Source organism: Gallus gallus, chromosome 7, assembly GCF_016699485.2.
Source record: "Gallus gallus isolate bGalGal1 chromosome 7, bGalGal1.mat.broiler.GRCg7b, whole genome shotgun sequence".
In the NCBI taxonomy this organism is placed as follows: Eukaryota; Metazoa; Chordata; class Aves; order Galliformes; family Phasianidae; genus Gallus; species Gallus gallus.
This window is the reverse complement of record NC_052538.1, coordinates 4,912,706-4,937,713: the sequence shown is the minus strand read 5'-3', so window position 1 is coordinate 4,937,713 and position 25,008 is coordinate 4,912,706. Positions and strand designations below refer to the sequence as shown.

General features: G+C 49.0%; 1 protein-coding gene and 1 long non-coding RNA gene across 18 annotated transcripts in view; one reads left to right on the top strand and one right to left on the bottom strand.

Moving 5' to 3' along the window:
- Nucleotides 1-2,274, top strand: part of LOC107053780 — a 63,867-nt gene extending 61,593 nt beyond the window's left edge. Inside the window, exon 8 of the long non-coding RNA XR_001467388.4 lies at nucleotides 2,087-2,274. This is a non-coding gene — a long non-coding RNA (uncharacterized LOC107053780). The remainder of the gene's footprint in view (nucleotides 1-2,086) is intronic.
- A 2,226-nt stretch (nucleotides 2,275-4,500) lies between these two features.
- COL6A3 (collagen type VI alpha 3 chain) overlaps nucleotides 4,501-25,008 on the bottom strand; it is a 53,850-nt gene continuing 33,342 nt past the window's right edge. For 11 of the 17 annotated variants that reach the window (XM_046943540.1, XM_040703374.2, XM_040703377.2 and 8 more), the window contains 31 exons: nucleotides 24,910-24,963; nucleotides 23,904-23,975; nucleotides 23,044-23,070; nucleotides 22,887-22,931; nucleotides 22,732-22,785; nucleotides 22,563-22,625; nucleotides 21,895-21,960; nucleotides 21,708-21,761; nucleotides 21,232-21,267; nucleotides 20,500-20,562; nucleotides 20,207-20,269; nucleotides 19,960-20,022; nucleotides 19,677-19,739; nucleotides 19,292-19,342; nucleotides 19,044-19,079; nucleotides 18,876-18,938; nucleotides 18,680-18,742; nucleotides 18,507-18,539; nucleotides 18,367-18,403; nucleotides 18,243-18,254; nucleotides 17,636-18,129; nucleotides 16,900-16,999; nucleotides 15,690-16,388; nucleotides 14,777-14,879; nucleotides 14,403-14,683; nucleotides 13,070-13,330; nucleotides 11,244-11,318; nucleotides 8,873-9,052; nucleotides 8,707-8,760; nucleotides 5,574-5,744; nucleotides 4,501-5,412 (listed from right to left, as the gene is read on the bottom strand). In XM_046943540.1, the coding sequence (XP_046799496.1) occupies nucleotides 5,372-5,412; nucleotides 5,574-5,744; nucleotides 8,707-8,760; nucleotides 8,873-9,052; nucleotides 11,244-11,318; nucleotides 13,070-13,330; nucleotides 14,403-14,683; nucleotides 14,777-14,879; nucleotides 15,690-16,388; nucleotides 16,900-16,999; nucleotides 17,636-18,129; nucleotides 18,243-18,254; nucleotides 18,367-18,403; nucleotides 18,507-18,539; nucleotides 18,680-18,742; nucleotides 18,876-18,938; nucleotides 19,044-19,079; nucleotides 19,292-19,342; nucleotides 19,677-19,739; nucleotides 19,960-20,022; nucleotides 20,207-20,269; nucleotides 20,500-20,562; nucleotides 21,232-21,267; nucleotides 21,708-21,761; nucleotides 21,895-21,960; nucleotides 22,563-22,625; nucleotides 22,732-22,785; nucleotides 22,887-22,931; nucleotides 23,044-23,070; nucleotides 23,904-23,975; nucleotides 24,910-24,963 (3,477 nt within the window). In that variant the 3' untranslated portion in view covers nucleotides 4,501-5,371. The remainder of the gene's footprint in view (nucleotides 5,413-5,573; nucleotides 5,745-8,706; nucleotides 8,761-8,872; nucleotides 9,053-11,243; nucleotides 11,319-13,069; nucleotides 13,331-14,402; nucleotides 14,684-14,776; nucleotides 14,880-15,689; nucleotides 16,389-16,899; nucleotides 17,000-17,635; nucleotides 18,130-18,242; nucleotides 18,255-18,366; nucleotides 18,404-18,506; nucleotides 18,540-18,679; nucleotides 18,743-18,875; nucleotides 18,939-19,043; nucleotides 19,080-19,291; nucleotides 19,343-19,676; nucleotides 19,740-19,959; nucleotides 20,023-20,206; nucleotides 20,270-20,499; nucleotides 20,563-21,231; nucleotides 21,268-21,707; nucleotides 21,762-21,894; nucleotides 21,961-22,562; nucleotides 22,626-22,731; nucleotides 22,786-22,886; nucleotides 22,932-23,043; nucleotides 23,071-23,903; nucleotides 23,976-24,909; nucleotides 24,964-25,008) is intronic. The other 6 variants (XM_015289145.4, XM_015289146.4, XM_046943541.1 and 3 more) reach the window with 6 other exon arrangements.

Below are 25,008 nucleotides of genomic sequence, written 5' to 3'. Positions count from 1 at the left end.
TTGGGCTCTTCATCCTGGGGTCACCTCAGTGCCCATCCCCAGTCTGTAGCCAGCACCATGCCTGGCATCCTTGCTCATCTATGTTATACTGCTCTGGAGGAAACTGAAACTACTCATAGACGTGGTGAGGGGTTTTTCATGGTAAAACCTTCGGGTTTTTTTGTGCTTTTAGGCTCATACAGTCTCATACATCCTGTTCTACATCTGAAGTCAGGTATAGGTGCAAGGGAGGGGTGCTTCTAAGGGAGCGTCTTTGAAGCTGCTCCTCTGCCTTTCTCCCATGTCTTGTTTGCCCCCTCCACCCTGGGAGAGAAATAGCATGAGAAAGAATTGCTGCAAAAATACCTCTTTTAGAGCACTGATCATCATTTACTTAGAAATTGCCCCTGCTACAAAACCTGCCAGATTTCCAAGGAAAAAATTTGCAAGTAATGAGCAAGCATATTTAACGTTCCTTTCCAAATGGCCCTTGTTTTAACTTTTGCTCGCTCCACTGTAGGCAATAATACTTTCATCCCAGATTTGCACACACTGCAGTTAAACCCCCCATAAGCATGGGGACGCTCCAAGGGCTGGGAGAAGCAGTGAGCTTGCGGGGCTGCAATGGGATGCTGAAGAGTGGCAGCAGTCCACTTATTTGAAAGTCAGGCTGTTCCATGCCCTCTGCAAAGTTCCAGTCAATTGAATGCAGTGCTAATTTTTTTCATTAACCTCCAACACAACCTCCCCATCTGCAGAATTATTCACTGCTGTAAAACTAGACACATATCTCAGAAATAACGAACTGCTGCCTTCTTCCCTAGCAACTTCTTTGAGGCCTTTCAGGTTTGTATGCCCATTCCAGCTCACTGTCCGTGCTCAAACTGGAAGATACCATGCATAGATAGTATGATGTATATTGCTTACTGACATGCTTAAGCTATTCCTATCTTGTTTTAGGAGTGATAGTGTATTTGGCCTTTACTTTCATAGAATCATAGAATCGCTAAGGTTGGAAAAGACCCACAGGATCATCCAGTCCAACCATCCGCCCATCACCAATGGTTCTCGCTAAGCCATGTCCCTCAACACAACATCCAAACGCCCTTTGAACACCACCAGGCTCGGTGACTCCACCGCCTCTCTGGGCAGCCCATTCCAGTGCCTGACCACCCTTTCAGAGAAGGAGTATTTCCTACAATGGAGATCCTCATGTCTTGGACCTTGCTCTGAACAAGCTGGTCTAGCTGTAGGTGTCCCTGTTCACTGCTGGGGAGGTGAAATAGGAGGCCTTTAAGGGTCCTTTCCAACTCATGCAGTTGTATGATTCTACATTCACCCGCAGCACAGGGCTGCCTCCAGAGCCTGCTTCTCCTTCTACCTGCCCTTCCTCATCCCTGCTCTCCAGGAGACTAGAGTGATAGACATGCCTAGGTGCAAATCTTCAGACACAAATCTTCCCAGGTTGCATCTTTGTGATACGGGATTTTAATGGAGTAACAGAGTGAGGTCATCACAGCCGGCTGCACTTTTATTTCAGCGTGGTCGCTATAGCAGCCAACGTCAAAACAAAACATATAGTTCACCAAAGCAAAGTTTCCTGGCTGATGGTGTTCATTTTTCTTTATGAGCTGACTTTGGAAGACAGCGAAGCGGCAGCCAATGGAAACTCAAATGTCTTTCTCTCTCCCCTGTCTGCTCCTCTGTCTCTGCAGCGATCGAGATAAAGGTTAGACATCTGTTTCGGATCTGCCCTGTTCAAGTGAAGGAAAGACCCGCTCCTGCTGTCTCATAAATCACCCTGCAGCTGGAGCACGGTCCCAACTAATTGCCATTTACCCCACGACATACAGCTCAGCCCTGGGCTCTGCTGCCGGGAGGGCTGAGCCTCCTGCCTGCTACCTCCTGCCATTCGGTGAGCACTCCCCACCTGCTCTGCAGCTGGCTGTTGCCTACACAAGTGAGGGATGATCATGGAATCATGGAATCACCGAGGTTGGAAAAGACCTCCAAGGTCATCCAGTCCAACCGTCCACCTACCACCATTATTTCCCTACTAAGCCATGTCCCTTAGTATAATATCTAAATGTTTCTTGAATACCTCCAGGGGTCGATGACTCCACCACCTCCCTGCGACAGAGGGACAAAAGGAGAAGAATGGACAAATGCCTACCCAACACCTGCGCTCCAGAAGGCAGCTCAGGAAGAGGACGGAAAATAGGACAAACCTTGTGCAAGAACACCTGTATTAGGATTGAGTTTGCAAGTAAAGTAAAATAGCAAACGCAGAGCTTAGAGAAGTGTTTTGTTTCTTCCTGGAAACACAAGCAGAGGGGGGGAAGGCCAGCGACATTCCGGCAGGGCAGCATCGAGCAGCACGCCTGCGCTGAGTGAGTCGGGACGCGGAGCTGTGCCGAGCTATTTTTACTTCTGCTCCAGTCCTGCAGCCACGCTGGCAGATGTGCTCCCAGCTGCAGATGACTTCCATGTGTAACCCCGCACTGGCCATGGGCCCAGGGCGTAGCGTGCTTCCTTAAAAGGCCCCGGGAGAGTAAAGCGATGCCCAGTCCCAGGGGCGAGTGGCCATGGGGGCCCCAAGCTGCCCGCTGCCCTTGGGAAAGCCCAGGGTGCATGACATGGGGTCACTGGGAACAGTGATGGGGAAAGAGGGGTGGGAAGGATGATTCACAGGTCGTTGTAACCCACCTAACCCTCCGTGCTCCAACCTAAAAGGAGAGGCTGTGGAGGAGGCAGCGTGTTGGAGCGTGGGATGGGTCCAGTTTGCAAGGCTTATAACCCCTGAAAGAGAAAAAGGGTGCTTTCTGCATGCCCCTGTGCACGCTGGAATGCAGGGCAGACTGCTCTGCCCTCCAGGCAGCTCCAGCTGAGTGCAGACGTTATGAGAAACAGCGATATTAATAAGTGCAATAAAAAGTCAATTCCCTGTTCCCTCGTTCTCCAATGGAACCCTTGCGATGTGCTCACGGAGGGTGCCAAATAAACAGCACAGCTTCCCAAGCGTGGCTGCCAGGGCTCAGCTCATGCCCAGCTGAAGCAGCATCCCCAGCAACAGCTTGGTACTGATGGGAAATGTCATGAGCTGGGCTGCTCTGTGAGCTGAGAATGGCATAGGAGCACCTACAAATGTGAATCCTCATGGGGACAAAGGCTGGGGCAGACCTCAGTCCTGTGCGCTCTCCTTGCCACGAAGCCTACACTCCCAAAAACATCAAGGTGAGCCTCTTGGACTCATGGGCAGCACTGAGCAGGGAACTGGAGGTGTCTTTCCAGCTCTGTTTAGCTTTGTAAGTGCCTTCTTCTCAGCTCCCCTGCTTGGCCATGGGAAGCATTGCCAAGTTCCCTTGGAGCTGAGGCTCACCAAGGTGTAGGACCTCAGCCCGGCCCTGTGAGGTGCTGTGTGGAGGCAGGAGTTGGACTCAGTGATCCTTATGGATCCCTTCCAATTGGTGAAGCATCTCATTTTACGAGAACCTCATAGCACTGATTGCTCCACTGGGCTTTGATAGCAAAGGGTGACCTGGCAAAGGAAAGAGCAAATCCTGAGCTGGTAATTGCATCACAATGCCCTTTTTTCTGCATTATCCATACAGGATGTGTCATGCTCATTGCAGCCTCAGTCATTTCAAGTGAAAGCAGAGGGCACGAAGCAGCAAGTGCCAAGCTGCAAGGAGCAAGCGGGGAAAGGTCCGGAGAATGGGGCCAAAGCTGACCAGAGAGCACAGACAAATGTGCATGGCACTCTGAGTCACCAGGAGCTGAAGCCAAGGCAGCCAGCTGTCTCCCTTGCCTATCTCCATGAAGGATTTTCATGGAATCATAGATTCATAGAATGGTTTGTGTTGGAAGGTACCTTAAAGATCATCTTGTCCCAGTTCCATATGGTTATAAGAAGAGGGCTCCTCCTTGTCTATCTCTCCAGGAACCTCTCATCTGATCTGTGCTGCTCTTGCCAGGTTTTGGAGAGCATTTTCTGGATTAGCTTCAAATGACCCAGCTGGCTTTGGAGGATCCACCTTCCCGCACCATTGGTGGTTGTTTTGCCTGACTGGTATTTCTGGGTATTCATCTACTTCATGCTTTTTGGGGGGGGACAAATTTTAGCTGCCTTGAGTGAGCTCAAATACGGACAGGAATAAAAGATGGAGTTAAAATCGTCATGGCCACAGACAGCAAAGCACACAGTGGAAAATGCTCATGGTGTCATTAAGTTGTGTAGGATGGAAGGGACCTCCACGCTTCTCCGGTCCAACACCTTTCAAACCAGGGCCAGTTCAGAGCAACGTCCTCCAGATTTCATGATTGTCATCCCAATTTCCACCTTCCCCAAGCTAGAAAGCCCCAGGTCACCAGCAGTATCTCAGTCATATCCCCTCGGATGTCCATACTACAACCCTCCTCCCTCTTAAGGCCATCGGGATTGCCTTCCACATAAATAGTTTCCAAACCAAAATCACTCCACTGATGCCTATCACGACGTTTACAAACAGAGGGACAAAAGCGTGAGTTTCTCAAAACCTCCATTAGACTTTATTTAAAAGTTCTTTGTATAGACTTCCTGACACAGAATCCACAATAAAAATAAAACTCCCCCCCTCCCACCCACCCACCTCACCCCAAATTGCTTTGCTTTGTGTTTTATAAAACATACAACATGAGAAGAATGCCGGAGACATTCTGCACCACAATTTAACAAGTCATTAACTGAGGCCTTGGTCCCAGCAGTGCATTTGCATTTGGAAACCTCGCTTCCTTTTCCTTGCTCGTTTGGTTGGCCACATGTGTTACAAATGCATACAAGAGGTCTAGTTTGAAAATCTAATCCAGCAAAAGGAGAAGAAAAAAAAAAAAGGAAGAAGGGGAAAAGTGAACCGCTTATTTATCAGCATTAGCTCCTCCCTTACACAAAGGCTTTCCATGTGCAGCTATGCTCAGATATGAGAATGATAAAAGCAAGCGTGTAACAGTTGCAGTGAAATTAGTACGATTATTTTTTTATTTTTTATTTTATTTTATTTTTTCATTTTGCTAATTTTTATGCTGCCTTAAGACAGGCAGGCTGCCGGAATTGGAAAGAAAGGGTAATTTTAGAGACGTGTTCAGACACAATAACAATCTGCAATCAGGTAAATATCTTGTAATGTTGAAGCTATACAATATATCCTGGACACACGTAGCACTCAGTCCACAAACAGTTTAGCACCATATTGATAGGTCATGCGGCAAAACCCTTTCTTCAGGGCTTGCTTTGGAAGTTAAAAGCATGAAATAGTACAGTGCAAGGTAGTCTATACCCTTAGCTTCTATTGGGGTAAGGTGGCAACGGTGGATGCTCCTGGCTGTCTCAGAGGTATGTGTTGGCAGGTTGTTGGCTCTATGTTCCTATCGTCGTCACCACGCCAGGGCTGATGTTACCTGAGGAAGTTTGGTGGAGAAGGGGAAGATACATGAGGTTATTGCGTGGGATGCTGAGGGTGGGCAAGTGGGTCACCTGCTGGGTGACCTTGCTACGAAGCCCGTACCACCCTCAGTCCACCTGCAGGCCCAGCACGTTTTGCCCACTTCTGAGTGCTTACCAGGGCTGCAGGCTTTTTCGCATTCTTTCTGCGTGTTGAATCTGTTCTCGTTGCCTCCGCAGCCGCCGTACCAGAACCTGGCACAGCTCTTGGTCTTCAGGTCGTAGTGCCACTTGAGCACAAAGTTCCTGCAGGTCCCCTCCTCCTTCTGCAGCAGGCAGATGTCCATGACTGCAGAGAAAAGCAGGAGAAGGAAGAGTCAGCTAGAGGTCTGGGGTCCTGGGCTAAAGACAGGCTCTCTCAGGACATGTGCATGGTAGAGAAATGCCAGATAGATAGATATAGTAGATACAAGACCAGAAGAGGTGACCAAAGCCTAGACGTTGCCTGGTCTCCTGTGGCTGAACCCCATCTCTGTGTTGACGAAGAGAAGGTCTTTGCCCAACACTGAGCCCAAGAGGATGCCAACCCTGCTCTTCGAGCCATCAGCTGTGTTGCCAGTGTGCATCCATGGCACAATGCTGGAGTAAAGGCAGAGAGAAGGACGTGTGCCACGTGGCAACAGTTGTCTGCAGATCCCTTCGATTTCTAGGAAATGAGCTGGCAGGTGTCAGAACTGGGTCTCAAGGGAAAAACCATTTTTTGCCATCATTCTCCCAAAAATGTACACAGAGCACACCAGCAATGAGTGGCCAGGAAATCCATCTCCTGAAGTTGTCTTGTGATAACCTCATACCCTTTGTATAGATGCTATAGACGGGCTACTCTAACAGTTCCCACATATCCAGAAGGAGAATAGAGAAGAATATAGAAATAAAGGGCGAATTAATGGAAGGCTATACTTGCAAGTGAGTTTTTTGGGAGTTTGAGGATAGACAATGCATGCTAAACCCTTTCAAAATGTTCATGGGAAGAAGGATGCAGAGTATTATCCCTGAAATCCTGACTAGAAAGTAGGTCTGGCAGCAAATCCTAGAAAATAAGAAAGTGCTGGTGGCAGGTTTGCTTGAAAGGAAATTGCGGCTGGTGCTGGCAGCTGCCCAGAGCACAGGAATGCTGCAGCCAGCGGGACAGGGAGAGGGAGAAATCAGTGTCACATGCCCATCAGACCCCAGGGATGGGCAGGACCCTGCCTAAACTCTCTCTGTCTTCTCCTTCTGATTGCATTTTCTCTTTTCTTCGTTTGCTGCAGGCATGGAGCTGAGCAGGTCACCACCCGATCTTGCATGGATCAAACCAAGCAGAGGTTTGCTGGCTGGTTTGAGGTATGAGCTGGGAATGCATCCTTCGGAGAGAGAAGTGTTGGAAGGGACTCTCTTGTTCACAGTTTGCTTTGCTGTGATCTAAAAGCAGCTTGTTGAAGTGGGATTCCTTTCTAAATCTCTGCTTCTCCTAGGAATTTGAAATCAATATTTGAACTTCCAATTCAGCTTTGTTATCAGGCTCCTCCAGCCAAAAGCTTCCCCATCCCTTTGGCAAGCTCTTCTCCTTTCCTATTTATTCTGCTGAAAGCCCTTCTCCCTTCCGTCCTGCCTTCCAAAACGCCAGCAGATGTAAACACCAGAATGACTCTGCTTCAAACCCTGTGCACCCTTTCATGAATCCAGCCAGCCATCACTCAGCCCGTGGGAGGGATCCTGTATTTTTCTCTTTCAGCACAAGGACAAAGCATCCCTACTTCTTCACCCCATCGTCCTCTTTGATGGCAGCAGGAGCTTTCAGGATCAACTAATGGATGGGGAAATTCAACAGCAGCGTTGGAGGCAGCTCTGATTTCAGTGCTGGCTTCAGGAAAGCTGCTGTGCTGTTAGCTGAAGATTCCCTTGAAGAGTGACCTTCCATTCATGAGCCCCAGTATTCATACTGTGTGGGTTGGTGTCACCCTCCAGACTCAGAGCACTATGGGATGTCATCATACCCCATCTTTCAACTCTTCCATTCAAACTACATTTAATTTTTTATAGTAAAAAAAAATATAGACCTATAAACAGCAATAATTAAAGGGTAACCAAGCACTGATTCCAAGGAGAGATGGGTGTGAAGCACACCCAAAGAGCTCTAGGTTTTGGGAAACAGGCATTTCTCAGTATTGCACCTGGCTCCGGACCTTGCGATGGGCTGAACCAAGAGCCTGACCCAATGCCCAGCATCTTAAAAGCTCAGTTTCTTTTTCCACAACATATTGTTTTGCAGAAAACAAAAAGAGAAGGGAGAGAAAGCGATGAATAGAGTGGGAGACCCTCGCGGGGTGGGCAGAGACATGAGCGTCCTTTCAGGGCCCCTCCGTTGCTTTTCTTGACTATCCGCCCAGGGCAGAATGGTGCCAAGTTCATGAAATATCAATCTAAGCTGAACAACAGTTGCTGGAAACATCATCAAGGCATGTGATGATGATCGGAAGGGGCTAGGCTTTGGGATGGGGTTAGCAGAGACGTGTTGCTCTAGAGAGCTACCCACCAGCAAGGCTTCCCCGCTCAGCGAGGGTGAAATCCTGCTCCCAACTCAAGCCATTAGTTTCTGCATGAGCCTCTAAAGTCAGTCTCAGAGCTCACTTTGCTTCAAGCTTTCTCCCCTTTCTCTGCAAAGGGCCCCAAAAGATTGTGAGAAGGGCAGACTGCCATTGTGGAAAGGTTTTGGAGGGTCAGGTTCCCATCCCATCCCACTGCTTTGCCAGCACAGGTGACTGCAAGTCCCTGCTTTCTTCCCAGGTCTTGAAACCTAGGGGCTGAGAAAAACCCTGAGAAGAGGAGCTTGTTACCACTTTCCTGTGGGCTCCTTCCACAGCTTTCAGACCTGTGCCACATGGGGTAATTTCCCTTGCAAAGTATTTGCAGTTCTTCGCACCGCAACAAAGGCACGCTGATGAGCGATGGCATTGCTTAGACATGCAGTGATAACAAAAGATGCTTTGGGGCCACGCTGCTGCACACTTCTTACAACATCCAGTGTGTTTTTGTGTTAGCTATGGCTTGCACTTGGGGCGTGCAACCACAACTTCTGGGGTGAGACAAGGCATGCAGGTGACTTGCTCATGCAAAGCGGATGGCGGGGCACGGCCATGTTGGGGAGCAAATGCAAACCAAGGTCCTTGTGCTGATGATCTCGTAATGGGAAAGCATGGATGCACGCCATGAAATAGTGAACGTGAATGATGGATGTGCTTTATTTTATGATTAATTTTTTGGCGTGTTACCTGGCGATAATCTTTTCTCAAGGGGTGGCTGCTGCATGGCTTTCTCAGCTGCTGCTGGAGGAAAAAGTGTGTTGGTTTGGTGTTTAAAGGATGTTTTCTCTCTGATTCAAATGTTATTTGAAACGTCGATAAAAAGTGAAAGGATTAACCCCCGTGTGGTACTTACATGGCTTCAAGCATTTGCTATTGCACTCAGCTTCGGTCTCAAATCTATTGGCATTACCACCACAGCCACCATACCAACCCTGGCTGCAGATCTTGTGTTTGTAGTCAAAGAACCATACAACCTGATAGTCCTTGCACTGCATGCCCATGTCAAAGTCCAGCAAGCAAGGGTCTGCCAAATCTGCATATCAAAAGGTGCAAAGGTTAAATGATTCCAGAAGGGTTAAAAGCTGAAAAAAGGAAAGAGATTCAGGAAAGGGAAAAATAAAATGAAATCAAATAAATAAAACCCGAAGCATTTAAAATCATCGGAAGCCAAGAGGGTTGGATCAGACCATGCGGGCGGGTCATACTCCTGCTGGGGGTGTTTCCTCATCACGCCATTTCTTTTCCCCCTGCTCACTGAACACCAACCCAACCCATCCCAACCCCACGTCCCCCTGCCGGGGTGGCGTGGTCAGGATTGGGCCTTCACACAGCTCCCCCATGTCTGTTTCCAAAGGTCTTTGCCTTGGCAGTAACTTCAGTTCTTAAGCGTGTTTATTTTATCTTCAAAGGCAAACCACACCTGGTAGACTTCAGGGCTTAAATGTAGGTATTTTTCCTGTCCAGAAACGATAATTTAGGCCCAAACCCCACAGTTTTTATTAGCAAGGGTCATCAGTGCTAGCAGCTGCATTGCCTATATAAGGACAGCACAATTTGGGGCTTCCTCCAAGGTTTGTGGGAAGATTTATGTACGGGTCTCTCCCGCTGTGCAGAGAACCAGGAAAGACTCAGTTAAACAACCCATCCCCACTGCTCTGCTCTGTTTATAATATCCTCAGCCTGCTGAAAAACTTCAGGTTAGCAGCAGCATACTTGAAGGCCTCCAGAAAAGGCTTTCCCCTGAAAGCCAGATGCCATAAATCCTAAGGCAGGGGTGCTTGCTGCAAACGGGTCACGAAAAGACCTGGGACTCAGAGGTGAGCGTTGATGTGCAGAGCATACAGCACATCCAGACACACCCACCCAGCACTACACCTTGTCTCCAAAGGGCTGGCACACAAGGGGTTAAGCAAAGCCAGGGCATGGGTTCATGTCATCTGGAGGGGAATAGCCAGGAGGGGGCCTGGCTGGTTGGAATGCATGGGAGGCACTTTGCAGATGCAGCAGGAGAAGCCATTCAGAGCATCGCAGCAGTGATGGGACATGCATCAAGACACAGGTAAGATGTTCCTTGAGACCTCCACCCTACACCTCCACCTGTTGCTCATTGAGAACACCCTTCTCCCCCTCCTCCTCAACATCCGGATGAAGATGATGAGCCACAGTGTGAGCAAGAGGCTTATTAAAGAAAAAAAAAGTGCTTATATAGAGATGACTTTTAGATGTCAGATGATCCACAGTCGGTGCCTGTGACAGCTTTATGAAGGCCACGGACCTTTCCAGTTCTGTAGAGGAAGAGTTACAGCCCAGCACTAACAATGTGATTGCATTATAGGGCTGATACAGCGAGCTTGACGTCAACAAAAGCAATGAGACAACATTTCAACAGCTGCAGTGATTGAACAGGATTACTAAGATATGTTAATGTGATTATCAGCAGAGTGGGTGCTCGTTAGTGGTTTGCTGTGATAAGCCACTGATGGTAGAAAAATGGAGAGGGCAGCTGGGAAGCTGTCTATCAGCTAAATTTAAGCAAGTGTTTGCTTCCCTGCTAATCCCTGGCTATGGGTCAAGTCCTTGCTGGGAGCTGTGCTAAACTAAAGAGCCAAGACCTGTTCTTTGTGGCAAACCAGGAATGAGGGGGCAAACAATTTGATATTTGATGCCTACAGCAATGTCTGCGTGCACGAGGTAGGCTATGGGGTTGCAGTGTGTCCTTTGGGGAGTAGCCAGCACTTGGGCTCTAGCTTATCTTCTAACTCCATTATGGAAATTAGGCCTGGTCTGAGGCTTCTGCGAAGATGACAATGGTTTTAGTGGGCTATGGATCCGGCATGGATCTGTGGTGTCATGCAGAGTATAGGCCTTTATGCTGAAGGCTTTTGTCTAGCCTGTGCTCTATTGGCTCTGCAAAGCAAAGGACTTGAAGATCCTTTGGTCCTAGTGGGGCTATACTTGCTGAGAAAGTCCATGTTTGGCAGTGGGCAAGGGAAAGACTAGAATGGCTTAGGTTGGAAGGGACCTTAAAGATCACCCAGTTCTACCTCCCTGCTGCATACAGGGTTGCCACTGCTGTATCAGGCTGCCCAGGTCCCATTTAACCTGGCCTGATCATTCTCGTGGTGCTCCTTTGAACCCTCTCCAACAGCTCTGCAGCTTTCTTTTTCACGGGGGTCCTTCTCAGAGCTCCCAGCCCATCTCTCCCCACCGGTACCAATACTCACCATTTTCAGGCCCTTCCAGTGGCTCAGCGTTCAGCATCATGTTGGCCAGAGCCACTTTGGGCTGCGCTGGGGTCTCTGGGGAAGACAGATAGAGCGGTCAGCCAAGGGCAAGCATGTTCTGCAGCAACACCCTTGGGGATCCCCACCACCCGTGGCCATACTGGTGAGCCAAGGCACGGTGCTAAACAAACCCACCGGCTGCAATTCCAGCAGAGGGATCAGGGGACACACAGGTTGCAAGAATCAGGCCTGGATCTGTTTATGCTAGCACGTATGTTTCAGAAGTGTTTATTGGATGCAGCTGACACAATGAGTAATCCATCCACAACCATCTGGCTGCGCCAGGACGCTTCACGTTGCTCTACTCAGTTAGCAGCAGTGCTGCACGATTGGGCTTTTCTGTGGTGGTGTGGCTATGGAGCTCCAGCTCAACCAGCTCTGAGTGATCACTGCTCTCATCACAGCATGAGATGGGACAGGGGCTCTGGAGGAGCAATTGTTGTCTCTTGGTTTAACTTTGTTCCTTTTAGGCTTAGAGAGGGCGGAATAAGACAACATCCTCCAAGGGAACAAAGAGACTGTGATAGATCTTCCCTTGCTTCCTCCGCAGTCTTTAAGGATTGTCTGTGCACTGCACAAAGGGCTTCAGTGATGCTCTGCCCACATTCCCCACATCACAGCCTTGTAGCCCTCTGGAGACTCAGTTACTGAGGACTGGCACCGAGGGGAGAAAAAAATCCCTTGTGTTGGAAAGGAGATCATGGCTCATGTTGCATCATGCTGCAGCCACAAGAACTGATGGATGGCGGGAAATGGATTGAATGGATTTGGTCTTGAATGGATTTGAATGAGGGAGACAGTGCTACCTGGTGTTAAGGCCACGTAGGTGGTATCACTGCTGCCTGCCCAATTTGTTTCCACTTGTTGTTTCTATAGGAAACAAAGCCTCTCTGGGCACCGAGGCTCTAAGTCAACACATGCAAATGTTACTTCTACAAACTGATGTGTTTTCTCAGCATTTTTGTGGGCATGTTTATTGCTGGTGAACGTAAGAGACTTCAGACCTGATCCAAACCCATTGAAGCCAAAAGAAAGGCTCCTTGCAAGCAGTGGAGGAGGCTCTAAAGTGCCAGAACAGCCAGGGGCAGCACTGGTGGCACCAGCACAGGCTTTGCCACATCAGCCAGCCAAGGAGCCTCTATGCCAAACTACTAAAGGAAAAAGTTGGCTTTCTCTTATAGAGCAACTTTTGGCCGTGCCAAAGGGTTTGGTGGGTTTTACATGTGATCTTTGCACGTGGAGCTTGATCCTCAAAAGATCAAATTCACCATTTCATTCTTCCTATATGTTTTATTTGGATATCGTAGTATGTGGAGCAGATAGTGACCGTGAAGATTATTATCAGAGAAGCAGCTCTTCTTGCTTATTTTGCAATCAGGCTGGTCTGGATTGACTCTCCATTAATGCTGTTTGGCTCTTATTATTAATTACTGTCTGGAACCTAGCAGGGCCCATTGTGCAAAGCCTTCTGCACGCACAGAGACATGAGACAAACACCCCTCTGGGACTGGCTTTCATTCTCCCACAATCTGGGTCAGTTTAATACCTCTGAAGTGTCATTTTGCATTTGCCAAAGAATTCCAGTGTTTCATAAATGGGGACAGAGGATACCTGGAAAGCAGTGACACAACAGAGCGTTGCCAGGGTTGGGACCGTTCATTCTGATTGATTTCTCCCTTCCTTATGTGTTTCTTTCCATATTTTGTGTCTTAAATTGAGGGGAAAAAATAGTAATGAATGTTGGTATTTCACCAAGAGGAACTTACTTGTGCTGAATGTCCCTGTGTAGGTCACTTTGGGCTGGGATTTCAGGTAGCCGGTAATGAAGACGAGGTATTTCTGTCCACTTCTGAGGCCCCCAATAACACGTTCGGTGCCGGTTACGTTTTGCTTCAGCACAAGAGAGTGGTCGTGTGCTAAGGTGATGGCAAGATCAAACACGTAGGCGTTGTGTGGCTCAGGGCTGGCCCAGCGCAGCCTGGCGCTGTTCTCGGTGACATCTGTGATCTGGATGTCATTCATCTTTGCTGCAATTTGGGAATAGGGAGAGAAAGTACATGAGGGTCTGGAGAGGGAAGGTCTGAAAGAAAGGTGAGAATCTACTTGTGGCACATTGATCCCCAGCGTGCTGCAGGGAGGTTTTCTTTTTCATGGCCTGGATGAGGATCTTAAAGCAAAGCTTGCCTCAGACCTAACGTAACCTTAGACGAATCACAGAAGCTGTTAAAGGTTTTCCTGCTATGGAGGAGCATTGGATGAGGCCTTAACACTGCTTGGAAGCAACAGTGGAACAAGTAATACCCAGAAAAGCTTGTTCCCTGCAAGCAGATGAAAGCATTGACCTTGCAAAAGCTGTTTTTACATGGAGATGTGTTCATCTACTGGCTTTGCTTTTGACAGATGTTCCTTGTTACTCGTAGAGAACTGCTTGCACCCCCCTGCAGGAGCACGTGAGAAGGCTTCTTTACATGAACTGTGCTCATATGGAAGAGCTTTATCATTCCCAACGAGGCCTCCACACTGATTCAGTGATGAATGAACTTCAACTATTTATATTATCTGTCAGAGAACTCAAACAACCTCGTTGTATGAATCACCATAAATAGCAAAACATAGCTAGGGTGATAAAAACACTGAAAGCAAAGGGGTCACGCTCATTCTACAGAATGAGAAGTGCTCTGTCACCGTGTTACTGGGCTGGGCAGCAGGTGATGGATTGTCCCGTTCTTGGACCCTAGAGTCATTCAGGTTGGAAAAGGCCTCTAAGATCACCAAGTCCAACTATGAACACATCCCCACCATTCCCACTGCCCTCAGTGCCACTTCTCCATGGTTCTGGAACACCTCCAGGGATGGTGACTCCACCACCTCCCTGGGCAGCTGTGCCACTGCAGCACCACTCTACTGAGGAGAAACCAGTACAAATCTTCAGCTTTGCCCTTAAAAATGTCTTTCTGGAAGAGCATAATTTGGCTTCCTAGTGGTGTTTCCCGTTAGGATGACCCTCTTGGGAAGGAAGAAAAGCCCTAATTCGCTCCAGCATAGACAAACCCAGACAAGAAAGTGGGGCATGAGGCATGGGGACAGCCTTTTACATACCACCTTGTCTTCTCCTGCCGCTTGCTGCTGCAGCTGTGGTGCTCGTTGTGGTGCGGCTGGTGGCTTTGGTGTTGGCAGCAGTGCTTCCTTGGCTCTGTACAGTAGCATTCACCTGGACAGTAGTGCTCTCTGTGGGCCTCTCCGTGGCTCTGGTTTGGGCCATGGTGCTGGCAGTGGTGGTCTTGGCATGGGCACTGGTGCTTGCAGCAGGCTTGAAGGTGGTGCTTAGCGTGGTGGTGGTGCTTATGGTTTGGGTTACGGTTCCATTGGGGGCTATATATCTGTCAGAGCAAAAAGCAGTTCGTATGTCCATTTTTCATATTCATGATTTTCCCAAACACTATAGAAACAGAGAATTTTGGAGGTCTACTTACACTGCTTTTTGTCCAGTGTGCCCAGGGCTCTTGGGTGTTTGATCAGCCTGGAGCCACTTGCACTGTTTCCTTATTTCTGGAGATAGGTAGAAAGCAAAGTCACCTAGAGATGGAGGAAGATTGGCATTAAACACTGTTGTTGAAGGTGGTTGTTACCTACCAACACTGCATTATGTGTATTTCTTCTTGATTAAAAAAAACCTCTTCACTCTTGTTAAAAGCTATGGACTATCTTTTGATGTTTAGTGTGGTCAAGTGCAGCATACTGGGCAGAGAGACGTGTTATTCCAACACACAAAGAGCAGTAGCTACAAGATACTAGATGGCTGTATGTTTAATCACATGTGAACAGCGTTCTCATAGCAAAGCACTTCCAACCACCCTTCTAGTATTTTACTGAGACGTTTCCAGGATCCCTGTAAGCAGTGGCTGGAAAAAATCAAAATGAGAAAAACTAAACATTTATTTGTCGGGGAAGATGTGTGCATGTTGGCTTATTATTTTACTGCAAGACGAGCTCCAATTCAGAGCCTCAGCACAACCAGACCCAATGGGACGTGCTGCAGATCAGCTAGCGTGCCAGGCACGATTAAGTTAGATCCCCAAGGTGAGCCCGTAGAGGCTAAGCTAGATGTACACACAGACTCTACTTGGTGAATCAAAAAGGTGCATGGGATGGGAAGGCCAAAAGGACCCCAAAACAGAGGCAGAGACAACTGGACAGGCCTACAGGCAGTAACAAAAACCCCAAAGTTCTAGAACGTATAAAACAAGGTTACTTCTTCAGTGGTGCTACTGCCCAGTTAGGTGGTGGGGACAGAGACCACCCAGCGGACAGGCACAACCTGGCAGACTAATCCCCCTGAGTTCAGGTGTTGCCCCTTCCACGCTGGCTGCAAGACGTTATACTTACTTCTGATAAAAGATGGCAGCAGTCTCCCAAAGCGTAGCAGGGGTTCTTCATGAAGCTCTCCAGGCTTAGAGACCAATTTGAAGAACACGTCATTTGGCTCACTAGCTAGGCTGTAGATATTCTTGACATCCACGTTCTTGCCAATGCCCAAGATAACGAACAAGTATCCTTTGCATTTTGCATCAATTACAGCCTCCCGCAAGTACTCCAGCTCTTGTTTCTCCATTTTCCCAGTTATCATGAGAACGATGACTTTGAGATCCCGAGGGTTTGGTGCACTTTCAAAAACATGAGCCACTGTGTGTTCAACTGCGCTTCCCATCGCCATTGTGCCATAGAGCTGCGTCATTTGGTTGTGCAAGTAATTGATGATCTTCTCTTTGGATCCGTAATCGGTTAATGAAAACTCTGTTTTCACTGGTGGGAAGCTTGAGTTGGTTTCATGATCATAAGGAGCTTGCTGGAGGACTGCCACTCTCGCGTGGTGCTGAGATATTTTTGGCTCAGAGCTGATTTCCATGTTGCTTACGAGGTGGGAAATGTACTTCTTCATCTCGTTGAACTGCAGAGGTGTGGTGGAGGCCGAGCTATCCATGATGAAGGCTATGTCAGTGTCCACATCTGTCGGGGCTGCCCTTCTGTCTCTGAATACAGGTCTTTGACTGCCGTAACCGCAGATGGGATCAGGTTCACACACATCTAGGGCAGAAATACAGTGGATAAATCACCTGGAGGAACTGAAGATAACTCTCTCTTGTCACTGTTGAAAGTCTCTTTATCATACAAAATGCTACTAAGACATGGACATTCACTGGTCCGTTACTTGTTAACAAAGAAATTTCATCCCAAAACACATTTAATCATAAATTTAGTATTTTTAATGTACTCCTCTGTCCAAAGAGGCTCCTGAAGTCTCTCTTAATCATAAATGACAGAGGGCTGTATTTTAGAGCACTGAGATATTGGTATTTGGGATGTCAAAATGGGAACAGCTAAAAAACAGAGCTTCCATTTACAACTTTGAGAACACCCCTAACGAACAGTGAGCCTTAGTCACAATGCAAGTGTGCTCAGCCTAAATAGGGATCCCTTGTCTTCAGCAGCAAGGGAGCTGACTCCTAGCTGGGCTTCCCTTCTGTACCACTGACAACCAACTGCTGTGCAACCAGAAGGATCTGGCACAGCCTAGAAGGGAATTTGGATGCTTTACCCAGACAAACATGACAAGTCAAGAGCCTCCGGATAGTGTCATTCAGCTGGCTGCCGCTGGTTGGAAGAATGATTGCATGTCCAACTGCTGTGTTGTTGATCTGGTTGGATGCAAACAAACAAAAAAAAAAAACCCATGATGTTAGCATTGCTGCCTTCTATTATTTTCAACGGAAAGTAGGGGAGGGCAACCTTGCGGCCAACTCTACGGGATTCCCTACACAGCATGCTGGTTTTGGTGTGTCCTATCTGGAGGAGCCCAGTACACCCGACGTTGGTTAGTGGGACTAGCTTAGACATGAAAAGGGTCAAGCACTTGAATCAGTGTTTAGCATGCTCAGCTAGGGCTCTTTTTTCCACTTTAAATTTATGTACCTCAGTTCTCCCTCTAGTAAGGATGCTACCATAATTCTGCCTTCCCCCCCACTGACTTTCTATCTTTCCTTCTCGCTACAGAGGTGATCTTCTTCATACCACACCGAGCACACGGGAGCCATGGTCTGGGAAACAACTGACTCATCATAACATCGCTAGAGTTTTGCAGCATGCATCTCAGATTTCTCTAACAGACATGCTAGATAAGTTTGCATAGTAATGCTTCTCAGTGCTAAGGACTTGAAAGGCCTACGCAAGCCAACCAGCAGCTGGAAGAGCCAAGAGAAACATGCCATCAATCTCCCAGTGAACTGAACTGAGGTCAGGAGCAGAAAAGGAAAGAAAGGGTGAACAGCCCCAACCTCCAGAGCTCTTTCGAGAACTGCATCCTGCCTGCTGGTGAGGAACACAGGAGTGACCCCAGCGTCATAGAGCTTCAGCACGGCATCGTTGAGCTGCGGGGAGGCTCTCGTCTCCCCGTTGCTGAAAAAGACAGCCACCTTCCTCATGAGGAACCCACTTCGGGCACGCTTGAAGGTGTTCCTGGCCACAAAGGACATGGCAGTCTCCAGGCTGCGTGGCTTTGTGGTCAGGGTTGCCTGGAAGTTTTGGATCTGCTGGAGGAGGCTTGATTTCTTCCTGGCATCAGCAAAGCGGATCTCTGTGGTGACCTCATTGTTGTAGGTGACCAGGGCCACGCGGGCACCACGAGGGCAGTTGCTCTCAGCAATGGTTAAGTTGCTGACCACCCTGAGCACGGTTTGTTTCATCCTGTTGAAGACATCCCTCCCGACACCTGAGGAGGTGTCAATAGCGAAGGCCAGCTCGGTTGGGAAGACAGGGCACTCCTTGGGACCTGCCAAAAACACGGGTTGGGAACAAGTTGTGCCCCAGACAGTTGTCAGGGTGCAAGGACTGCGTGCTCCGTGGAAGACAACATCAGGATGTCAAGGACTGAAGGTAACTTACCATAGCAGCAAGCTGTGGAGAAGATAAGGGGGAAAAAAGAAGCAGTTCAGTCAGTGCCATTCATGTGATGTGACTGGCATACAAGGGTAGCAATGGGGAATTAGCAAAGCACTGAGGTACTCACGGCATTTATCTTTGATGTTCTGCACGAGAGCACATTGCTTTGGGAAACAGAAGGAGGGAGAGTTAGAAAGGGCAAATAAACATGTGACAGAGCCAACAAAAAAGTATCTCAAAATAAGGCTGAAATGATGCTACACTTACACTGATGGATGGTCCTTTATCACCTTTAAGTCCCTGTTAATAAAAACAGTAAAAATAATTGAGTGCAATCTGTAACTTCAGTAGGCATATTTTTCAACCCCTGGCACTCATAGGGACTGTCATGTTTCTTAGACAGCCAATGAGGAGACTCTTTGGGTGCAATGAACACTTACAGATGGTCCGGGGTATCCAATCTCTCCTTTCTGACCAGGTGTGCCAGGATTTCCAGCGTTTCCCTGGAAAGAGAAGTCATCTCTTTGAATGCCAGCTGGAGGAATCTCAGGAGCACAAGTCAACCCTTAGAGGAGACGTGCACATCTTCCAGGTCATTCTTGCACGGGGGAAAGGCTGTGTCAAAGTAACACTCACTCTACGGCCTCTGTTTCCTTTAGGGCCGGGGCCTCCAGCACCACCACGGTCACCAGGTCCACCCTGGATGGGGGCAAACAGAAATGGTAGCTCTCAACCTGCACAGGTCCTCAGGTCTTGGCTACACTGATTGGAAAATGAACCCATAGTTCATGGGCTGTGTTGTACCTTGGGTCCTGGGTAGCCAACAAAGCCACGTTCTCCCTGGAAAAAAAAAAACAAAAACAAAACAAAACATAAAGTTTTACTTGAAAATAGGGTTTTAGATCCTCTTTCTGTAGATGGATAGGTGACAACTAATTAAAATAATGGAGGAAAAGGTGGGAGAGACTGCAAGTTCAGCTCGCAGTTTTGCTCCTCATATAGTTAACAAAACAGCTCGTATTGGTAGGGGGCCATGTTGAGCACACACATACCTTTCTGCCTTTAGGACCTGGGCCGCCAATTCCATCTCGTCCATCATCACCCTAAAATTGGAAAGCAAATGGCATTAATATTCAGTCGTGCTTGAATATCTTAAAGTTCACAGAGCCTGTGACATCGATAGAGAAAAACACCAATGTCACAGGCCCTGGAAAATTAGGGTTTAGAAAAGTAGTACCAAAAAGTGCTGCTTAAACAAAAAGAATGAATTAAAAGTCTGGTTAGCGTACATACACAAGGTGTAAAACTACACTCATGCCAGAGGAAGGCATGGGGCTGATTTACCTCTCTCATATTGTACTTTGGAGAATACAAAGTCCACAGGCAAGCTAAACTCTCTGCTGTGAAGACTTGTAGCTGGTCCATGACCGCACTTACCATCTCTCCTCGTGGGCCTTGCTGTCCATTTGGTCCCCTGGGTCCAGGATTTCCAGGCTCGCCCTGAAAACAGGAGCATCTGTTTAATCATACACCCCACCATCACTGGCTTCTTTTCACAAACCAGTGGTTTTTGCAGCAGAAAGTCATGTCTGCACTGCACAAATCAATGAAGATGAGTTAATTTTGCTCCGAGAGGTTCACCTCCAGTATTATTTAAAGCCCATTCCTATGCTCCTCATTGCTGTTTTGGCTCTGATTCCCAGAGCTCATGAAGACATACCTTTTGTCCCAGTGGGCCAATCCTGCCCCTTTCTCCAGGTGCTCCTGGTTGCCCACCACCAGCCTGGAACAGAAAGGAGAGGCACGTTGGCACTGTGTCAGTACAGCTGAGTGCCTTAAATGAGGGATCTACGTGGCCATAGGAATCATGGATCAACCACTAGGGCCAAAGCACTGGAGGAAATCCAGTGAGGTCTCCAGGCTGAGCCCTGTTGGTTCCCTGGCTGGGAATGGGCAGAAGGACTCACCCTGGGCCCAGGGATGCCTTGCTCTCCCCTGATGCCTGGAGTGCCAATCTGGCCAGGTGGGCCCTGTGCAGAAGAAAGGAGAGAGATGTCAACACACATGGGGAGAGACACACCAGCACAGCCAGAGATTGGGAGGGAAAGCAAACTCTTCGGCACCCGAGAGATGGCTTCCAAATACATCACGCCTTGGGAACTGCACACCAGTCCCACCAGTCCTCGCTGCCCAGGCCCTGGGAAGGGGTAATGCAACAGCACGCTGCCACAGGATGTACATTTTGCTTTCTCTCACTGACCTGTGGTCCTCTCATGCCTTGTTCTCCAGCTGGCCCTGGCTGGCCAAGCGCGCCCTTGGTACCCTGGAGATGCAGAACACAGTGCGGATTAGGATGGGGCACATGGAAAGAGGCAGAGGGTGTCAAGGCATGGGAAGCTGCTTTATGGCTATGTGAAGGGCAGGGAAGAACAGTTTTTATTTGTTTGTTTTGTAGAATAAGAACGAGCATGGAAATAGTGGGGCAGTTTGCCTCCCACAATCCATGGGTGTCAATCTATGTACTGTTATCATTTATGCTTTGATCCAAGTATGCTGCCTGGTCTGGCATGGGAAGTGGCCACCAGCCTGACTTCACAGCAGCAAGAGGGAGCCTGTAAGTTGTAGGGGGATTTGGAGGTGAGATGAGGCAGGGAAGAGGAAGCAAATCCTGCAGCAGGAGGCACCAGAGCCAGTGCCAGACCTGTAGTGGCAACGTTGAATCACAGCCTGAAGCAGTGATGGAGCACCTCGTGGGAAGGCAGGGCCAAGCCAGGGGAGTTCAGCTGCAAGGGTTGGCAGTGGAGGTGAGGGTATCTCATTGGAGATCCCTGTCTACCTGAGACCTTCCAAGGGTAAGTAGACCTATTCCTTTGCTTCTGTGTCCGTGGCTGCTGCATTTGGGCTTATCCTCACTTGCTGCAGCCTTGGACTTTGCTACCCTGCTATCACTGCTGTGTTTTCTATAATGTTACAGCATTATACAGACCCTTACCTTGACTCCTATTGGCCCCCTGCGTCCCGCCATGCCCTGTGAGTACAGAAACAATGGAACGTGTTAGCCAAGGATTTAAGCATGCACACTTCTCGACTGCCTTCAGGATAGCATGTCTTCACTTCTCATTGCAAAATTATCTTTGAATAGTTTACTGGGGACAGAGGGAGTGAGGAATCCACGCTCCGCATTGTGCCAGCTATTACAAACCAAGCTTTGGTGTGTTTTCTCCTTCATTGCAGCCCCTTGACCCCATACACAGGTGAGTTGCTCAGTTGCGTGCACAGCAGCATGTTTTGCTTCTGCCAAGGGGCTGGCAGCAGCAAACGCACCCCCAGACATCCCAGCTGTGTGTTTTCCTTTTGAGTGTGGTTCAACAGTGATTCCTGACACTCATGGAACTAAACATGTGGGAAGGCAGGAGGGGATGGAGACGTCTCTGAAACAACAGCAGCCCTGCAGATCCAGCATCTCACCTTCCTCCCAACTCCTCCATCTTGGCCTCTCTGCCCCGCAGGTCCAGGCTCTCCCTAGGGGAAATGCACAAGGGGTGAGGTGAATTCAAGGAGCTCACACCTTCTTGGCAGCATCTTTTCCTCTTACTTTCTCTGTCCCATCTCATGGTATAAACAAAAACAACAAAAGACAACAAAGAAGCTTTACCATTTGTCCGATTTCACCCTTTTGGCCTCTGGTTCCCCGCTGAGTATTATCTGCTCCCGACTCTCCCTGGAAGCAATGGAGCAATGAGAAACAGCTGTGTGAGCGAGACAAGACACTTAGACATCGTAATTGCTCTGTTACAGCTCAGAATCAACAGCTCTTTTTTTCCCTCTTTTGCCTGAATTGGGTGAAGTGCCATCTCTGGGTCCTTCCTCTGTTACTAGACCTGCCCCTCGCCCATATGATAGCAAATACCCTTTGGTACCCTAAAACCATTGCACCATCAGAAGGCTTTGGGCTCTCAGATCCGTCGTTTCACACAGCTCTCCTCCCCAACCAGGGCAGGCTGTTAACACACAGACATCCTGGCCTGAAAGTTTGTCTTTGAACACACGCTATAAGAATTGTCCTGGCTCCATGGGCTACAGGGCGGGGAGACTTCTTGGGGCAAAGCTTGCACAGGTGGGCAGGGTGCATAGGTTGGACAAGCACATGCATTATAACCTGCTGCCAACAGCATCTGGGCTTCAGTCTACAAGGCTGAGAACTGCTGCTTCTGTTCCAGCAGCATTCAATAACCCTGAGTACACACTCACTGCTTGCAGAAGACCCCCCCTCCCCCCAGGACTTGGAAGGGGAGATCAGGAAGCTGCCTCAGCAGTACTTACGGGGTCTCCACGGAGCCCACGGTCACCTCGCTCTCCTCGTTCACCTTTGGCTCCTTTACTACCCTGGGGGAAAGGAGGGAGAGTCAGCAGGGGCAGCCCTTGCCTCCACCAGCTCCCTAGACCCAAAGGGACCTTCCACCCTTTGTAACAGCACGTGATGAACACCTACCCTCCTGCCAGAGAACCCCTTCTCTCCGGAGGAACCAGGCAAGCCTTTGTCTCCCTACAAAAGAACAGGAGTATTTTAGGAGAGTATTTGTTACTTGCATGGCCTTTTCACCTGAACATCGCATTATAAAGAGAAGCGTGCTGGGAATGACTGACCTCTTCTCCATCAATGCCATCCAGACCCATTTCTCCCAGTTCGCCCTGCAGAAGAGATGTGGGGGGCAAATGCTCACCAAGGAAAAGGAGAACCAGGGAGGGGGATGCTGATGCACCCTCACGCTTGCCACCGTGTGAGGAGGAAATAGTTCCATACCTTCTCTCCTGGGAATCCCCGAGAACCCTAAAAGGATCAGAAAAAAGAGTTAGTGTGCTGCTCTCTGGGCTACCTCTGTGGGTGGTGGTGGGGAAGAGGGGCAGACCCAGAGCCAGGATGGGTTGGGATGGACAAGGTGTGCTGCAAGGGGGTTAAACCATCCCTCACTTCTCCTGTGCAAACCTTCAGCTGTCTCCTGGCCACTCATACCGAGATAAAATACGTGCATCATGGGTTTTAGCCAGCTGACCCAGTAAAATAGTTTATTCCTTAGCCATAACTCTTTCTCCATGGATAATGAGTTGGATTACCGCTGACTTTGCTTTCTCCCTACGCCCCTTCTTAAATGGATGCAGACCTCAGGGGCCATACAGAGCATCAGCTTTGTCCAAGGCTGGGCAGCTTTTTAAAGAGCCCAGTAGCTCAGCTGCAACTAATGGACTTGGTTCAGGCACTCCTGCACTCCCTGCCAGGGGATCCTGCTGTCAGAGCAACCGGTAGGAAACAGCCCTTTCATATCTCTGAAAATTACCCATGGATATTAAATCTTTCACCACCTTTTCTAACTCGTGGCACGGCTGCTGTCCCGAGCCTTGGCTCAAGGACCCCCCTCCAAAGCAGTGGTGGTGGCTCACTTTTCTCCCCCCTCTTCAACAGCAAATCCTGCCTGCAGGTTGAGCCTGGATCATCAGGCTCCCTTCTGCCCCTCAGAGCCATGCTATACACGCTGGGAGCTTGGGTGCTTGGCCAGGTGGATGCTGGTGTGGACTTTGTGGCCGCTGCACGACATCCTAAAGCAGCAGTGGACTTCCCTCAGCTGGATGCAACATCTGCACCATGCAGGCTCCTTCCAGACTTACCTTGGTTCCTCTGTGCCCAGGGCATCCCTGGAAGCCCTGCGTCCCATTCACTCCTGGAGGTCCACGCTCACCCTGTGCACAGAGGAGGAAACGCAATGGTCAAGGTTTGCCTCTGCATGCATATCCTTATCTAACTGCACTTATTGACAAGCATGGGAGGTACTTTGTCCTAAACCACGGAGCATCAAGTTTTGAAGGCCGGAGCCCAGCCATTGCACTAGGACTATCTCTTGTCCTCAACGTTCATCGTGTAGAGGTCGTCTTTGCTGCTGAGAGAGACACATCCCTGCCAAGCGCTCAGCTTTGAGAGATCTTTCTCCTTCCAGAAAATGACAAGAACCCCTCAGAGCTCAACAGAGATGACTAACCCAATCCTGACCTTACATCTGACGGCAGTGTTTGGCCCCTGCTTGTGATATTGGAAGAGGAGCGCGCCATCAGGCCCTTGGCCTTGGCTTCACCCCCTGGGCGTGATGCGTGGGGAGCTGTTTGTTCCAGCGGTGACATGGGATTCGTGAAGTAAGAGTTTGGAAGAAGCCGTGCTAAGAAGAGATCATGGGACTCACATTGCCTGTCACCATGATGGATAGGAACACCCCTTCATGGTCTGACACTTGGACTAGCTCATCTCTTCCAGCTGCGTTCAATATGGGTACTTTGAAGCAGGCTGTGGCTTTAATGCAGCTGAAGATTTTACTGTGTTGGTGCTTGCTGTGTCCACAACACCCTGCCCTGCTCAGAGGTAGCCGGGACCAGCTGCAAACCTCCCCAGCTGCCTCGCAGGAACAGCACAGAGCTGGGTCAGCCTGCAGCATGGGAGCTATTCCCCATAGCTCTCAAGGAGCAGCCAGGACCTGGGGAGGACACAAAGTCCTGCCTGCTCTCTTGTCATCCCACCCCCGCATCCCCTGCAGAAAGCACGTAGAAGAAGGGCTCTGAATGCTTGGCTGTGGTGAGGTCTCTGATTTGAGCAGTACTGAGCACTTGGAGCAGAGTAGTCACTCACCGGTCCTCCTTCATCGCCAGGATAGCCTCCGTAGCCAATCTCACCTGTAGCACCCTATAAGAAAACACAAAGCATTTTTTGTTTTCTTCCTAGTGCTGC